The sequence below is a fragment of the Empidonax traillii genome, unplaced genomic scaffold, assembly GCF_003031625.1.
Source record: "Empidonax traillii isolate 1590-97213 ecotype Southwest subspecies unplaced genomic scaffold, ASM303162v1 scaffold5:size3517227, whole genome shotgun sequence".
In the NCBI taxonomy this organism is placed as follows: Eukaryota; Metazoa; Chordata; class Aves; order Passeriformes; family Tyrannidae; genus Empidonax; species Empidonax traillii.
In genome coordinates this window covers 3,046,837-3,065,536 of record NW_020955198.1, presented here as the reverse complement: position 1 = coordinate 3,065,536, position 18,700 = coordinate 3,046,837, and the positions used below count along the sequence as shown (strand labels likewise).

General features: G+C 39.5%; 1 protein-coding gene across 1 annotated transcript in view; it reads left to right on the top strand.

The window, feature by feature from the left end:
• Window positions 1-8,661: 8,661 nt before the first annotated feature.
• The window catches only part of GYPC (glycophorin C (Gerbich blood group)), a 32,891-nt gene continuing 22,852 nt past the window's right edge, over window positions 8,662-18,700 (top strand). Inside the window, exon 1 of the mRNA XM_027880027.1 lies at window positions 8,662-8,867. Within this exon, the coding sequence (XP_027735828.1) occupies window positions 8,834-8,867 (34 nt within the window). The 5' untranslated portion in view covers window positions 8,662-8,833. The remainder of the gene's footprint in view (window positions 8,868-18,700) is intronic.

Below are 18,700 nucleotides of genomic sequence, written 5' to 3'. Positions count from 1 at the left end.
ACACTTCTTTAGTAGAAGTTAACTGCTTCATTTGAAAAGAAAAGTTCTATTAGAACTTGTATATCTCCACCTCACTGTCAAAAACCATATCTCAAATTGTATTCAAAGTATCTACCAATACAGTCCTAGTATAATGTTGCTGAGTAAATTTCTGACTGCGTTAATGCTGAGAACAACCATTCTGACTGATGTGAATATTAACAAGGACTATAGTGACTACAAGCCTGCAGAGGTTTTCAGAGAAAGGTTGGGATTTGAATTAATGTTAAAAAAAAATTAACCAACAGTAAAAGAAATAAAATAATTCAAACTTTATTTGGCTTTAATTACTGTACTTTTCAAGCAGTTAAAGCTTCTATGGCACTATGTATAATATGTGATAACACTACTTTATTTAAATTTATTGATACTATAAGCAGGTGTATTGGGTTTGCATGGTAAGGTCTTGGTAATGTGCAGGTCACAGGGGTTGCTTCTGTGAGCAGCTGCTACAAACTTTCCCCATGTCCCACACGGTGCTGGAAGGAACCACTGAGATAGCATGAGATGAACTGATCACTACCCTCACTCCTCATCCTCCTGTGCCACTGGTGGGGAGGAGGGAGTGAAAATCAGAATTAAAGTTGTGCTCTGTGAAGAAAGGAGATGTGGGTGGAAGGTGTTTTAAGATTTGGTATTATTTCTTGTTATTCTACTCTGGTTTGATTGGCAATAATTTTATTTTTTTTTCCCATAAGTCAGGTCTGGTTTTCCCATGATGATAACTGATGAGTGACCCCTCCCTGTCCTTGTCCCAACATATGAAACTATCATTATATTTTCTCTCCCACATCCAGCTGAGGAGGGCAGTGATGGAGCAGCTTTAGTGGGCAGCTGGCACCCAGCCAGGTCAACTAATCACAGTAGAACATTTCAGAGGACATCTGATAACTATTTTTTTAAGTTAAAAAAACAGCAGAAGATTATAGCAGGTGAAAATCCAAATGACGAAATATTGATATAGAGTGTTAATTAACACAAAGTGTTTATTCATGCTACATAGTGCATGTAATCAGTTACACTTACTTAAATGAGGATTTGATTGCCCACTATTCCAAAGCATACCAGCACTTTTAAATGGTAAAGGCAGGATTCTGTGTGTATTTGCTAAGTACAAGCAGGATGATCTCTGTGAGAAGCATAAAACAGTGCCAGAATAGAAATGCCAAACTTAAATATTCATAGAAAAGCTGCAACATCTTTTATGTCTGGATCTCAGCAAAGAAGGGTGTTGGTTTTTTTCCGTAGGAGGGGAGAGAAAATTATTGAATGTGATGTAGTTTGTTGCACTTAATTTTAGCCACAGAATGAATTACCTTCTGCAAACCTTTATCTACTCCTTTGGTTCCAGAGGGTATGCAGAAGACTAGGATAGATTATGTGACTAATATCTCAGATACCGAAGTTACATAAAATGACACTAACCCCTTATCTTTAAAAAGTTTCTTCAATAGACTGACTCATCATAGAATCTAATTCTGAAATTTAATTTGGATGATGTTGTAGAGGAAGAGTCCACATATGAATATTTATAGGAAACCTTCAGTAATCAGGAAAATCTTTAGGCATGCCTTCAACTTGTAGCAAGACCTAATCATGTGTCTAAAATTAAGAGGATATTTTGTGTTTTCTTAAAGATAGGTAGCCATAAGGGCATTTTTCAGTGCTTCCCTTTTACAGGTTTGAGCTCCCAGAAACAAATCAGCAGTGTAGCACTGGGCTACACAGAATTGCTCCAGCTCTTATTTCGGTGTTTGAAAAAAAATTACAAGATCCAGTGATCCTAGAGATTTCTGAACTAAGTTCTTTCCCAAAAACTTCCTGATATAAACTAATTTCATTCCTGAACTCTGCCTGTAACATTCTTTCAGCCTGACTTCACAGGCCAAAATTTGTATTTACCTACCTCATACAGAAAAGATATGTTTAGATTATTCAGATATTTTCCCTGTAGTTATATTTATTGTACTGAATTATAACTTCCTGGGCAGCTCTTTGATTTAATAAGGAAGAAAACTATTTCCAAATAAAGGATTGCATATTTCATAGTGAAGTGTGTATATATATATATATATATATATATATATATATATATATATATATGAGTTTGCTTGTAGCTCACTTGAAGAAAGGAATAATTTCTATACACTCTCAGCATCTCACCTTTTGCTTGCAGTTTAATGCCTCCCATGTCTAATAGGAACACCAGAATGATAAAAAGTAGATCTGCAAGAGTTGGGCAGAATTGACAGTTGAAAGCTTCAACCACATTCATACACATCATTTAAATAAGGTTCAAGGAAGTCTATGGCACCATACCCAGAGGGAAACACTTGGACTCTGCATTAAACGAAAATAAAACTCATTGTGCAACTCAGTCAGCAAAAGCATTCATTGTGTGTCCCAGTGCCCAGTTCGCTGTGAGTATATCTGGTAAGCTGTTGCAGTTGGGCATTTTGCCATTCCAGCATGTGCAGTTCAATATTTTTCTACTTTGTTTTGGTTTTTGCAGCTGTATATTCTTCTCCTGCTGAACATCAAAAATCTTGAAGTAGTGCCAATCAGATACAGCTGAATTGACTTTACTGCAGTAAAAAAAAAAAAATGATCAGCATGCAGTTTATTATTAAAACAGACCATTCTAACTTTTTACTCCCATCACAGCAGAGAGCTATATCCATTTTTGTATAAAAACTTACTTAGCACAAATAAAAGGAACAGCAGATTAACTGGCTTGAAGACCATATCCTATTTTCAGCTGGAATCATGGGGGAGTAGACCTCAAGGGTAGGTGTGTCCAGTGCATTTAGCTGCACTTGGGGAACTCTCACTCCTACACCCTGTACAAAACCAGTAAAACAAACACAAACATCTTCATGATAGCTTAGATAAGTTGCAGAACAGAAAAAAAAAACAACTATGTGAGTTTAAGGTTGTTTTAAAATAAAAACAACTCCAATCACATGACTCATAAGAAAAAGGAAGTTCAAGCCTCCCTTGGACCAATAATTTTGAGGAGTTATTTTGAAAGCAGTGGTAGGAACAGTGCTAAGCATCAATGTTTTGGGATTATCACAAATGTCCCCATGGTGCCCAGCTTCTTTCAATGTAACTGTGATTTTACCATATGTCAGCTTTGTGCTCAGACAGTGGACTGAAACACTAAACTCTGCACTGAAGTATCTCTGATTTGATAATTGTTCCAAGACTAAGGAAAAGTGAAGACTGTTACCACATCAATACAATGAAGAAGATATATAGCACAGTTATTACAAAGTGTGCTTATAAAAATTACCAGAACAGCATTAATTTTGTAAGTACCTTTGTAAATAAGTAAATTTATTCTGCAGTCCTGCCAGTTGTGGACAGAGGTACAGAAAAGAAGAGAAACATGAGCTCAAGCATGAGCTTTTTGCTCTTGCACTTACAGAAGAAAGTAATCTTAAACTGATGCCTATTTCTCTGGAAAGAATAGTACATGCAAGCTAAAAATAAGAGCAAATACCTCAGTGTTATTATATTTCAGGAAATATCATCTACCAATCTGGCTAAGTCTGTTTGTCTAAGTGTTGCTGCAAGGTGGGAAGCAGACTCAGGAATGGATTTGAAGCACACGCACTTATCCAACACCTTTGTTGGATGCAACCCAGTTACTACTTTGGTCAAAGCATTCACACTGTGGTTAGAAAGATCTCAGCTTTGGACGTATCCCATCTGTGCCTGATGTATCCAGTCTTTTCTACCAAAAGAGGCTGAAGCCCTTGGTAAAGTACAAAAGAACTTAGGATCCTGCCCTCCAGAGAGCTCAGGTTGAGTCAAGCCCATATTTCATGTTACAAACAGACAGTTCAGGTGATGGACTAATCACCTTTGAGAGGATTTTTGCCTGCACTAACTAGCAGTGAAAGCATAATTTAACACTTGCGTAACAAAACACAGCAGGTTCCATTTTGGAGTTATCCAGCAACCTAGAAAAAGACAACTTATTGAAATTATGCTACATTAATACAGTGTCCTCTATGTGAACAAGAATAATGGTTTTCAGCCCTCCCTGAAGATCTGACTACACCACATCCTCCAGGAATTATGACTTGCAGTGTTTAGTTCTGCTTTGTGTGAGCAAGTCTTCCCTTTTGTTTTAAATTTCAGCATGATTCACTTTATTTTATTTGTCATTCAATTCTTTTGTTATGAGAAATCCCTGTACCAAAGCCTGGTCTCAGATTTCTTGAACTCAGCAAGAGCTGATAGTATGATTCACCCCCTCCACGTCTACCCAGATTATGTTACCACTGTTCCAAATATGCACTATCAAACAGCATGTCAACATCCTGTTGACTGCTCTAGAGTACGAGCAGATGTGCTTTTCAGTCGTGTGGGACATTAGATTGGAGAAGAGGTGGGAATCAATGCTATAAGGCATTCTGTCTGATCTTTGGACATGACATTACAGATAGTCACAGAGACTCTGCAATGCACTGTCCTCTGAGCTCTTGGCCTGACACATCTTCCCTCCACGATGTCATTAAATGGACTGCAGTTCGTGGAAAGCCAAGCTCCAGGCTATAGAGAAAGGTAAATTCTCTTTATATTTCCATTTTACAGAGAGACAGTGTGCTTTGAGAAGGATTTGCACTGCAGTGACACTGTAGATTCCCCTCCCTTTTACAGACACAAATGGAAGAGAATTTAGCCCAAATAAACTAAGAGATTAAGTAGGGGCCTTAAACACAGTCATACTACATCCTGTAACTGCAAATAGCTGTGTGATAACACAAAGCAGGAGGGATGTTGCATTCCAGGGAGAGGCACAGATTCCACAGGTTCAAGTGGAAGTCAGAAGAATGGTAAAAATAAAGACATATGCCTCAGACACAAAGTAGGAAGATGAGCAGAGTTCTTATCTCCAAGGTAAATCCTTCTCATTTGGCCTTATGCAAGGGTCAAGAAATTATTCAATAACAGTTGCTGTTATGACTGCAGACAGAAAATTCCTGCTCTGTGTTCCAAGGATTTCACAATCTAGTTACACTTAAAGTCACTGACCACATAGGCACCACATAAAACATGAGTTATACTAGCATCATAGTCCATCCTGGATAATAAATCTACATTGATCCCTTTCACATTCTCAATAACATTACACCAGACCTGAGATGGTCCACACAGAGGATGAATATTCTGTGGCCAGTATTCCTCACCCTCTCAGTACAAAATAAAAGAGAAACAAAAAGGAAACAAGAGGACTGAAGGCATAGGGAGACCCTACCAGACATCTCCTCTAGAGATGGAGAGGAAGATAATTAGTAGAAAGTAGTTTTTCATGGGATGTCAAGAGCCAAATGATTTCCCATAAAGAATCTCTCCTTCAAGATTTAGCCTAGGTTCTGCTGCACCATAGTGCACATCTCTGTTTGACCTGCATGAAGTCTTCAAAGTTTGGCATCCTACCCAACCACAGATAGCTCAGCCGCTTGGCATCTTTAAGACAGCCTGAAGTGTGTAGCCAGCAAAGGAGGTGAGAAAGCCAACACCACCTCTCAGGCCAGCTGGCCAGGTGACCAGGCACACAGCCTAGTGGGACACCACTGGCTCATCCAAATGTGACCATCAGTATGGTCATGAGCCCCACTGTGAACTCTCAAACAGGCAAGAGCTGCTTCAACCACTGCTACATCCTCTCCTCAAATGTCCGAGTGATGGATCCAAAAACCTTCTCTGAGGCTTGGAAGCTGTGCAGGGTGGGCAATGAAGAATATTACTGAGGGTTTTCCACTCAGCCTCTTCCAATCTTGTCACTGTTTTTACAGGCTGAGATCACAGATTTTGCATTATGTTTTGTCATGAAAATCCATCAAAGACAGGGATTTACAGTCTGATGTCCTGTTGTTGTAAAGCATGGCTTCCTGAAAAGAGACTCTTCCCTTTGGTTTATTTATTTATTTTCCTTTAAGTGCAGCCTAAACCCTCCCTTCCTGTTGGGAACAACAGCTGCAGCATGCGGCATCAGCTTGCCAAGCCTGAATGACTGTGAAATATCATTTATCTTGCAGCAAGATAGTATCACAGGGAACAACCATGTGGGCCTGACTATGCATTCATTACATAGTTGTGCTTAGGAGGAGCAGGATAAATTGCAGTATCAGAGGGAAAGGAGGTCTCACCTCCAAAATAACACTCTTGGACCTGAAAGGACAGTCACATCTGAAAGCACTACTGAGACAAAAAGGAAATTTTGGTTTCCATACTCTGAAAAGCACTCTGAGCTTTCAAAGGCTAGAGATGCAAAAGTATTCACCAGGGCAGGAAGGCAATACTTCTGTAGGTTAATGGGAACATTATGGTCCCAAACAGGTCAAGTAATTGGCTGATGAAAACCACAGAGCTGATATATACACTTTCTTGCATGCCCAGTCTCAGGCTCCTCCAGAAGCATGATAGACTATATGGTTCTTTGCTTTTCAACATCACATATTTCCTATTAATGATAAGCGGAAAAGGTCAGGGAGGTCTCTTCAATGGCCTAATTGAAGGCAAACAACAACCTTGGGAAATGGCTCTCTGATTTCTGGGAATCACAGTCTATTCAATAAGCAAAGAAAGAAGTCCCAAGAAAAGTGAAGATGTCAAGGTGTTAAGGTGGACTTTGTCATGTGGGCTTGGTTCGGCCAGAATTCTTCTGTATAAACTTAGGTATAACTCTTCCAGTTATTTTAGTGGTGGGAGAGTAGCTTTAATAAGAATACAGACAGATGCAGGAAGTGTTGCACAGGTGCAAACGGGTTAAGCACCAGGAGCTAATCAAGCTCAGTTTAGGACAACCCCCTTGGATACATGCATTGCCACAACTCTCCTGAGAAGGCTCGAGACTACTGGTTCTAACGTAATAAAGTCATCAATACCACCATCCTTCAGTTTATACACAGCAGCTGAGGAGTCTTTTCTGAACAGCAGTTCTGAAGTTTCTCAGGCATCATACATTGATTCGGGTTGGTTGACCTTAAAGACCACCTAATTACAAACCCTCTGCCATGGGAAGAGACACCTTGTACTAGACAAAGTGCTCAAAGCCCATCCAACATGTCCTTGATCAGGATGGTGAAAGATTTAAATGTAAAAACTTTGCATGAGAACAATTCTCATGCCCAGAACAGAAAGCCACAATTTTACCCATGCCCATTGTGTTTCAAATACAGAAGAAGCAGGAATTGATAATATGCCCACCAGTATTTTCAGAGAAGCTATCTGATGTAAATTAATGTCACACTGTAGAGTTGAAACGAGGAGCAATGTCAGGAGCTTTTCCTCTTATTTTCCCTTTGTTTTGTGCCTTGCTTTGCTCTGTCCATCACTAATGTTCCAGGGCTCTCTACCAAAAGTCCGGAATGTGGAAATGCTGACCGAAGCCATTTACTGCATCCATGCTCACAAACAAGCTGTTATTTGCCATTGGCATGTAAATAACTAACTGTTCCATGCTATAGCTGTTAGATAAATACTGTGGACCAAGTTCACAGCATTGATTTCTTGTAGGAGGTCACTGAGATGATTTCACAAAAATATCCTGTGACAGTTTTGCAAAACAGGATGGTCTCAACCTGAATTTCATTACTCTGTTTTTTTCCACTTCCATTCTGTTGGTTACTGTGTTTTTGCTATCACAGGCAGGCAGTTAATACATCCTGACTCGCAGACTCCAGGAAAATGGAAACTTTGTCCACTCATTGTAGTGTCAAAGGCATGTAATTAAAAATTGTATTTTGGTAAGATCTAGAAGTTGTAGTCCATGTCAACTGCAGTCTCTTGTGTATTCACACTTACAATAACTGCATACCACTGACTGCAGTACAGCATGCAGAAAGCCAAACAGATAGCTTTAAATGGCACCAATATAAACAAGGGAGCTGGTAGCCTAGTCCAGGCTGAAAAACCTTCTGTGAAGTATGAGGAAATTAACCTCTGCAGACCAATAAATATGACTTATTTATAAATATTTTCTGCCTGTAGATTATATAAAAATACCATGACTGGGAGAAAACCAATTGTCTCATCTTTATTCTACCAATGGCAAAACGGGACAGAGATTAAATATTTTGCCAAAGGTTCCATAAGAAGCCTGTATCAGGGCCAGGAATGGAGTTGCCAGTGCCTCAGCCTGTGCTGCAGCCACAGGTTCCCTCTTGTTTTGAGTTCAGTGTAGATTCATGCTATATGCTGACATAACTCCTGTGACCCAGTAAATGCCATTCTCAATTTTCACCTTTTAAAAGGACAGAATTAGTTAGACTGTGAGTGCTAAGGATGATGCTGGGTAATGAAAATTAAAAGCCCTATTTTTAAGCTTACCCAGTGATGGAAGGCATTTCGGGGAGTCAGCAGCAAGTTTTGCACTTAAAGAAATATGTCAACATCTGTGGTTAGGAGTTTGGGAAGTGCATTTAATAGGTGTGTCTACATTTGGCTAAGAATGAAAAGATCATTTTCTTTCCACTGGTTTCTGGCTAATAAAAGCAAAGGGGTGGAATATATCCAACTTGCAAAACTTGAATACAGTTACTGCTATCTGCAAATGGGTGCCCCTCCCCGCTCATGTGAGCTACACAGGCAAAAGAGAATGACACATGTGCTGTTTCCTTTTCCAGTTGTAAAGGGGTCAGGAGCCAGGCAAGGAGAGCCCGAACAAGAGGAGCATTTTCCTGGGTTCTTCCAGCTGTTCTGTTCAATCCCGCCGTCAGTTTTGAGCAGGGAAGAGAGACTGTCAACACAAATAAGGCATTTTTCAAAGGCGTAAATTATGAGTTCCCAAAACAATGCGACATCTCAACCACGTGAGTATCCTTACTCCCCCCCCTCTTTACAATGATAGTGTATTTCTCAGTCTGTCGCTTAAGGAAAAGATTGTCTAGTGCATTTCATATGGGGAAAAAAAAAAAAGAATTCCTGAGACTAATCCTGAAGAAAAAAAAGTTGTGAAGAAACTGTTTTCTTTTTTTACTCTTTGTGTTAATGTGTGTGCGTGTGTGAGTGAAGAACTGAAACAGGCTCTGCAAACTCTGGCTCCTGAACAGAACCAAGCAAAGTTAGTAATGTTTCCGCCTAAACCCCCGGCTTAAAAAAGTTTCATTTGAATGTTTTTCCCTCCTCCTCCCTTCAGGAGTTAAAATATAGGGCATTTTGAAAGCGTACTGACACTTTTCTGAGATATTAATGGTACTGCCCAACTTGCATTTAGAGTTTCAAGCTGTCTGTGTGTAACATGAGACGCAAGCCACAAACTGACAGTCTATATTTAAAGCCACAATGTGTTTCTGCTCCTGGAAACATGGGCTTACGGACAAGCAAACTGGTTTCTTAGCAAGGGAGAGTACAGGAAGGCAAGTCCTCTGTTTGCGTAACTCCACATATTTCAGTAAATTTTAAAGGAGAGAATTTGGCCCGAACAGTCAAGTGAACACAGAGGCTCAGCTGCAGAATGGTTGTGTTCATTTTGGTACAGTATTAAAAAGAAAGTGGAGGGAAAGGGAGGGGGGGGGGATTATCATTAGATAAGCTGGGAAAACTCTGAGGTTTTGGTGCTGCAAATTTCCATGTTTTTTCCATGGTTTTAGTGTGATCTTTCTCATTTAAATTCAAGACAGTACTTTTGTTTTCTTTTTAATAAATAAACTGCCAATAGCAGAATTGTTTATCATACCGTGGTACCAGTCGTGAAGGCAGAAAGTACAGACAGCACTGCCTGGAGCAGCCTGCAGTTCAGAGTTTGATCCAGATACTGCTGCAAGGATATTTGTTCTGTATGGCTGTAGACACTGAAACTGTTTCCCAAGCTCTGAATGAGGCAGACTGATCCATCAGAAAAGACACAGTAAGTGAAATCTCTGGAATCCCAACCAGCAATTTCTATTTGCAATATTTGGTGTACACTTTTTTGTCCTTTTTGCAAGTTCAAACTGACAAAAAAGATTAGATGCTACCTTGATATTTTATTCTGTTTCACTCCACAGTTTAGAATATTATAGCTTGTTTTCTGTTGTTGAGAGGAAAGAAACATACAGGCTAATTCAGGATTCTGAGGGTTTGCGTTTGGAAAAGCTTGAGTAAATTACTGCCATTGGTACTGTCCAAGTGTGACCAGGACAGTGGTCACGACTCACAGAGGTGCATCTTGCAGATTGTGAAATATCTACAAGGGTCCAGATCCAATTTTGTATCTCTAGTGACAGGCCTGGCCAAGTGACACATCCGGGGCCAGCTCTATAGTCCTGAATGCATTACAAATCACTTCTCTGAGAGACCCAGGTTGTCACAGGATGCCACAGAAGGCCCTAGGGGGGATCTAGATGAGGAGTTAGTGCCTCATGGGGCCTTTTGTCTATTCATAATGAAAAAAGGCTGATGCATCAGGTTCTCTTGTTTTTTGCAAAATCTGGTCAGGAATTCTCAGCTTGAGCTATTTTAAGATCATATGATTGTCTGTGAAAATAAATGGCTTGCAATGCAGATAAAAGAAGTATTCTGTATGAAAAATAGTGACAATATATTCTTTATTTGCCATCATAATTTCCCCTACTGATTCAGCAGAAGGTCCCTGTACTTTGTTTCAGTCTGTCTTTGGTTGTTTTTTTTTTTTTTTTTTTTTAAACTGTAAGGATCAAATTTAAAGTTTAAGAACAAACTTAAATTAGAGCAAAGTCTGATAGTACCATATTCCTATGTAACTTAAATTAGAGCAAAGTCTGATAGTACCATATTCCTATGTAATTCAAGCTTTGTTTTAATAATGGTTGAGGTTTTGAGGTAAGGTCTTTAGGAAAAGGATCTTATTTCCTAGTAAAATTCTTGCAGCTTTTTTCAAGAAACAAGACATTGAAAGTTCATTGCATTGACAGGTACTGCACAGCATGGGCAGTAGATGTTTGTCAGAGAGGCAGAGTGGCTGGGAAAACAAAATTTGCTTCATAGCCACAGTGAAAATCTTTGAGATGGGTGTGAAAATGCATGAAATACCAGCAAAAACCTTTGACTATATTGAACATAAAAATTCTTTGCTGAGTACCTGCAGGTGAGATCACAGAGCAGCTTCCTACTGATGTAAACTGAACAGTGTTAAGTTACCTAATAGCTTATGTCCTTTGCTTATCTCCTTGTATTCACTCACGGCTGATAAGAAATTTTTATTCCTTCTATAAATACAGTGTAATCCTGGCAATCCAGGTGGGAGCAGGCAACTCTTTCAGACCTAAAATATTCAACTCTGTGAACTCTGCAAATGTATTCTGCCTTTACATGGGGAGGTCACACCATCTAACCTTGGGCACTTTCCATGCCCAGCTTAGATATCCCACCAGTCGGAGTGGGCTGTCTATGTACAGAACAGAGGCAGGGAGACAGTGGTTCAGCCTGCTGATGTTGGGCAGTGGGTGTATATTGACTCCACTGTTCATTGTTAATGGACATTTGTGTGTGGCTACAATAAAATGGAATACCTAAGAAAAGAAATTAGAGCCAAAATGGAGTTGGGCTTGAATTTTATTGGCTCAGATTAAATATAATATTGTGCTGTGAATTCTTCTTTGTTGTCATCTTCTTTCTCTTCTTCTTCTCCTTCTCCTCCTTTTTCTTCTTCTTCTTTTTCCTCTTCTTCTGATTTAAAAGGGACCTAGCCTGACTACAGGAATGTGAATTTCTTGATTTTTAAATCCGTCACTTCTAAAGGCATCACCTTCTGGTGATGCATTTGCTTCCTCCCACCTCTGCTCAGATGTACAAGCAGTAGCTACCTGACTTACTATGAAACCTGAGAAATACCACAGGTTTGGCAATCTCTGTTCAGATGGCAGCCTTTTCCCTCTTCCTTTTAGACTGCAGTGACCCTATTTTGAGGCAGTGGGACAGCTCAAACGAGGTCAAGATCTCACACGATAAACACCACTGGGTCAAAGGTTCAATCTTGGGAGTCAGTGATCTATGCAAAGCCATCTTCAGGGAACAAAGGTGTTCATCCCCTTGAAGAAGGTGCTCTGCAATTTACGGGATTTAATCTGTAGTCAGAATGCTGGGAATGAGTTTTATCTGAGGCCTCTTATAGTCCAAATACCAGCTGTCAAAGAAATTAGTGGTTAAGGAGAGCAGCCTGTGAAGGCTTCTCTTCCTCATCACCTACCAGCAGATAAGGTCTTTCTTCTCGGTGGAAGCAGTGTGATCTGTGCTATGTGGAAGAATTGGCCCAAAAGGAAAACAAGAAGCAAGGCTGGTCCTTAGCCCATGCTCAGCTGCAAACAGAGGAAGAGGCTGAGAAACTGGATGAAGCAAAGCCAGCTTTTTGAGCTGAATGCACTCTGCCTGCATTGCCAGCTGTCATCCAGCAGTAGTCCCAGTACAAGGCCTGTCCTGCTTAGAGGAGCAGACCCTGGTGCTACCCTGTCCCATGAGCAGGAGGTTCTGGCTCCATCATGCCAAGCTTCTCTACCTGCCCCAATAACAGTAGGGCTTCTGGGAAAATGAGTCAGGTATGTGTGGGCTGCCCCCTCCAGAGAGGCTGAGAGCTTGGCAAAGGTGACCCCTGATAAAGGCAGAGTGACTTATAGCTGTGAATGGGGAGTCTGTTTCTAAGAACAGCGTTGCCCAATCTTTAACTCATAATGAGATACACTTTGGGGCTGCAAACTGGTCCTTTAAATGTTACTGGAGTAATACCACTTACCTTTCTCACAGGGCCTGTGAAAAGCCTTGAATTAACCCCATAAGCTTTTATTCATGTTATTCACACCTTGGGAGTAGACGTGATTTCATCGCCCTTAATCAACAGAAGCTCTTGCCTGTGATAGTAACTAATAAACAAAAACAGAGGCTATTGATTATGAAAATTTGGTCTTCACTGTTAAATCTGTGAGCATTTATAAGCAAGGAAGCCCATAGATTATAATAACCTCTCATTCTTAGCATAGAAGTCTCAAAACATGTCCCACAAGCATTTATGTAAATTGAATCTCTCTGTTTGTATGTTTGTGTCCCACCAATGTGGGTATGAATTGGAAAATTTGTCTTTATACCCCAGGGCTCTCCTGACACCTTCATTACCTGACACGTTGATATGAAAGTCTGGGAATTGAAAGGCTCAGAATGTACCTGAAATTTCAGTAATTAACTGAAGAAATGTTGGCAAACCGCTGAGATGGAGAGAACAGAGGAAATTTCGACCCAAATAGGAGTCTGCTGTTTTAAAATACACTGTTCTCAGCATTTCTGGTCATCACTTTCCACAAAAGAGAAAAAAAAAAAAAAAAGAAAGAAAGAAAAAATATTTACACAGTAGATGTTAAAGATTCAGGTTATGGCATGCTATGTGCTTAAGCACATAATATTACATTAATATTAATACACATTTTGTTACAGAATTCTGCAGTGTCTGCATCTCATTGCTGATACTGCTGCACCTCTCTTTCTAGGCTCTTGTGGAACATACCCTGTATCCATCACTGTTCAAATGACTGAGTCCAATCAGCAAAGTCTTTTGTAAAACGGGCTTTCAGGACTGCATTCTCTAATGAAAGTCTGTTTGTGTGTCTGCTCTATGGAGTGCCTGTCTCTATTGTTGGGGAGGGATTAGTATTCCTATAGCATAGAGAAATTCAAGCCAACAGAGGGATCTAATTGTGCTAGGTATTGTACAGACACCTCTTCTTCAAAAGGCTGGTAGACTACATCAAGTGGAAAGATTACAGGTAGCAGAGAAATGACTGCTTTCCATGGACACTCCTGGTGAGGCAGCTTTAGCTATGGAAGGAATTTATAGCAGCCAGGAGGTGGAATTTGGTTTGATTCTAGTAGATCTACTGGGGTAACAGCTCTTTACTTCCCACTCCCTAATTTTGTACTGCATGCTTAGGAAAAAAACATAGTTCAGTAGCAACCGACCTACTTGTTTCCTACAGAAAGATCAGAAAACTTTTTCAAACAGCGTTTAGCCTAAGCAGGATCTTTTTTTACAATTTTTATTTCAAATACAAGTTGTGACATAAAATGCATGAAAAACTGGGGGGACACCAAGGTGCCACAGTGACAAAAATATATGAACACCTTAGGTGGGCAAGTATTCAGACAGCAGACAGACTGTGTTGTATTTAGTTCTGAAAGACTTAAATTCCTAATTCAATCAAATTTGAAAGTGTTACCCCAGTAATGAGTTGATGAAAAATTCACCATCTTCTAAGCATTCTGAAAATCTACTTGGTGAATGAAGAAAAGTGGCACTTGGAGAAATCAGGTTTGGTTTGCCTACAATTTATGAACATGGATGGAGAAAATTACTGTCTTCTCTGGGTAATTTATTTATAACCAATAACTCAGCTGCATCAAGTAACAATAGTGCAGCATTATAACAACAGACATGCAGCTCATAATTTGTAGCTGAAATAAGGTCTGTACTCCTCTGTTTCTCCAAGAGTCAGCATGATCTAATTCACACCAGATTCCTATCTCTGCTATGTTAGCATGGAAATCAAATGCCCTGTCTGTGCTATGCTGCTCCCTTACTGCAGATGTACCTTGCACATGTAGTTTCACCAATGAGACATCTGGCTAAGTGATTTTCCTTCTAATTAATCATCTCATATGCAAAGAAGGCCAGTTTCTCATATCTGCTTCTCTTCTGACATATGTTTCACCACAGGGTTCTTCCTGATGAAGCAGAAAACTTCACTTCAAATCTCAATGGGTTAAACTTGTTCTGCTGCACTGGTGTTTTAAAGCGATTTTTTTTTTTCCTTTCCTCTGCCTCTCTTTTTCATCTTAAGAGAAAAAAACAAATTCAGTTATTTCATGAAGGTCTACCTCTTTCTTCTTCAGATAAGCACTGAAATGGAGTTAAGCTTTTTATCAGTAAGTTGCAGGGGGGCTTTTGAACACACCCTGAGACAGTTCCATGTTATCGTGAGTGATAAATGCCTATTTTACTGGGAACTGCATGTTTAAAATATCTAGTTTTATGAGGGAGTCCACACAATAAAGAGAATGTGTAACAAGGTCACAGCAATGCAGAATCAGACATCAAGGCCTTACATATGTGTAGATATTTAGAATTGCAGAGACTGTTCTATTAACACCAAACTAAGAAAAAGGGTTTGACTTCCGTATATATGCACATATATAAACACACAGAATGTATGTATATATAGTATACTGTATATTTGTATGCATACATATACAAAGACATACATATATATATACACACCACCCTTTCCACTACTTATATGGCTTTTAACTAGTCAGACTTCTGGGTGTGGAACATTTTATTTCCCTGACCATATCTCTATTCACAGACCGATACCCACAAGCTCATGTTTCCCTTTTCAGATGATAGATTCCTCCAAAAGCAGCAGAAAAAAATTAATAGAGTTTTGAAGGCTTAGCAGAGGAATAAATTCACTAAGAAGAAAGGAAGCAAGAGGATGATTAGAGCTGTATGTAAAAAGTTTGAAAATATTATAAAATACTTTTTTCATATGATATAGTAAAACATTAGACTTATATAGACTGTCTCTTGCAGATGTCAGATTCAGGTGTCTCTGCTGACTGTAGGTATATACAATCAGAGCCTGGCAGCTCATGGTGATGTAGACAGTGAATCACTCTGTGTTTTGAATTTAAGCACCTACAAGATTTGCCTGAATCCTCTGAGTAGTTTATTAGAGGACCCATGTCCACATATAAACAAAGATCCAGAGAAATGCAATGAAATTTACCTAAACAACAGGGAGGAAGGAGCTGTTCCATATGATCAGGCTATTTCAAAGGGAAGAACCTCTTTCATGGATTAGTAAGGACCGAGTATGCACTCTTCTTCAGGCAGTGAATGGTTCAAGTTTAAACCTTAAGCAGGCAGGAGATTTGGTCAGGCTTGTGTTCCTCTTGTAGCTCATCTGTGCTGGGAGATTTCGTTACCTGCATCTTCAGGACAGTTTTATAGATCACTGATCATATTAGGATATTCATACTGAAATAAAACTTATTCTTTAAACAAGAGCTACCCTTCTTTGGAAACAGAATACTCATTCAAAAATCAGTTCAATCATATAACATAGTTCTGTGTCCACCTCAAACAGTTATGAGAAAATGAACTTATACTGGAATAGCTTTCACAGAATTGTTAGTCCAGTTTAGCTTTTTTTTTTTTTTTTTTGGCAGACAAAATTCTTTGTACACAAGAAAAATAAGCTTGTTTTCTTTGCAAAAAGCATTCTTAATAAGAAAAAAGCAAGATGCTTCTAGTCTGCTAATTGGATCCTTCAAAAATTCCAGTAATTTAAAAAGGGATGAAAAAGCAGATCTTTATGGCTAACTTGAGGTAAACCAAATAATATTTATGTAAAACAAAAAGCTCGCAAATCACTTAACCACAGGTGATTAAAGAGCTCCAGGTATGAATGAATAGAGGGAAAAAAATATTTCTAGTGGATTATGAAGAGTTACCATGAAAATATAGTAATTCAAGAATTCAGGAAACGTGTACATTTTCAAAAAATTGATGTTAAAAAGGAGACACTGAATTTTTATATTTTATTTCTATCTCCTGGGATGTATTGTTGAATTCTGCTTTCAAGATTTTCTTAACATGTGTCAGGGCTAGAAATTTGCCAATTTATTATGAAAGTACTTTTTCAGTTGAGTCTGTTATTTCCTGAACCTTTTATAACCAGCACTCATGAGCTAGTTCTTCTATCAGTGGTTCATTCAAGTGTCATGAACACAGTCACTTCCCTATCCAATAAAAAAAGCAGAAAATTTAATCCTTGATGTATCCATGACTTCTCTCACACCTTCTCTTTCATTTTGTCTAGTTCAGATATCCTCTGCACTTTCTAATCCTTACTGTCTATCACTTTCTTAACTCATGGGTAAATGCTCATATCTGAACATAGGCTACACAACTCCCAGTTGTTAGATGTCATTCCCTCCATTCTTTCAAGGACCTTCCATGGTCCTGCCAGTGGGAAGGAAGAAAAGAATAGGCAAGGAAGACATAAATTTTTCCCTGTCACCCTCTGGGCTGAGGCTTTGTTTCCTTTGGGAGTTGTCCCCTTTCCCACTCCCTCTCCCTCTTCTCTTCTCTATTGATTTCTCTTTGCTCTCTCATTTTCACAGTTTGTTAAAAAAACAACACTTCCCCCCTCCAGATCTTTCCTGTCATCACGCAGGAATTTTTACATACAACCTAGGACATGCTTTTTACATTCTGGATCACACAATTGGAAGAGTTGATTATTGTCTATTTTGAATTTTCATAATTATATCAGCAGACTTTAATTTTTGGACTCTGTTACCTAGAAATCCAGTTTTCCCCTCACTGCATTCACAGGGACTATTTTTAGTTTAAAGAAGCTTATAATACCAGTTACTAATGGCAATTAAGCCTTTGGTGGAAACAGGGGAATATACACAGGATTAGGCTGCATCTCTGCAGAAAACCCTGCATAAGGTGCTTTGAACACTAGGAAAAATAAATTGCCACTGAGGACCAAGTTCCAGCTTCCCCTTTGCTTTGGGAAGAGGGGAAGTCATGGTTTTTTTCCCCTCTTTTTCAAAACCACTCAGTGTGCTCTGCACACTATTGCTTTTCCTATTACTCACCCTTTATCCCTGTTCCAGTCATGAAGAAGAGTGCAGTGAATAGCTTCTGCTAACATCCAACACAACTAAGAACACCACCAGCTCAGGGAGGAGAAGGCCAGGTTGGATGGGGCTTTGACCAACACGGTCTAGGAGAAGATGTCGCTGACCATGAGGGTGTGGTTGGAAACAGATGATCTTTAAGGTTACTTCCAACTCAAGCCATTCTATGATTATAGGATTCAAAGGGTGCTTTGTAGGTCCTTCTCATGAAGGTTGTGTTCACCTAATGGGAAGAAACCAATTCTTCAGAAACCTTGCTGATTGCCTTTAGCACTTTACCATCTCCCACTGAAAGTTGTCTTCTCTTCCATCCCCAGAGCTCAAGAAATGGTTAGTGACTGGACCCTTGATCATCCTTAAAAAAAATGAAAAACCACCTTATATCTCCCCTTTTGTAGAACTGTATGGATCTGGTTCCTCGAGGCACCTTTGCTATGCTGCTTGCTTGCCCATGCACCTCATCATATCTCCCCAGCTAATGCTCTCTCTTTCTCAAGTTAATCATCCCACACCCTGACCTGAGAATGCAGATCTCAAATCAGCTTGCTGTCCTAGAGGATAACTGAGATTACTTCAAGTCCAAACCATTGCCAAAAAGGCAGTGATGCATGGTGACTTGGCATGGCGAGAGATGGAAAAGATGCTGTTGTATAGTCCCAGAAAGAAGCTGTTTTCTGCATAGCCTTGAGCTTTATCTGAGTCTTTCCTCTGTTTCCAGCTCTCCAGACAATGTCTCCTTGCTACTCATGATTAATAGCAAGCTCTTACCAGCTTTCCTCTCACATCCGTCCCATTCCCTCTAGACAAAATACAGTCTTCTTCACTGCAAAAATGTATCCTTTTTGCTTTGTTTAGTCTGTAAATTTCTCAGGACAGAATTTATCTCTCCTTCTATCTCTTTTCTAAACAAAAATCACCAAACCATTATTTGACACTTCGGTGCTCATCATTAGGGGCACTGACCACATCTGTCTTCCCAAGTTACCTCATC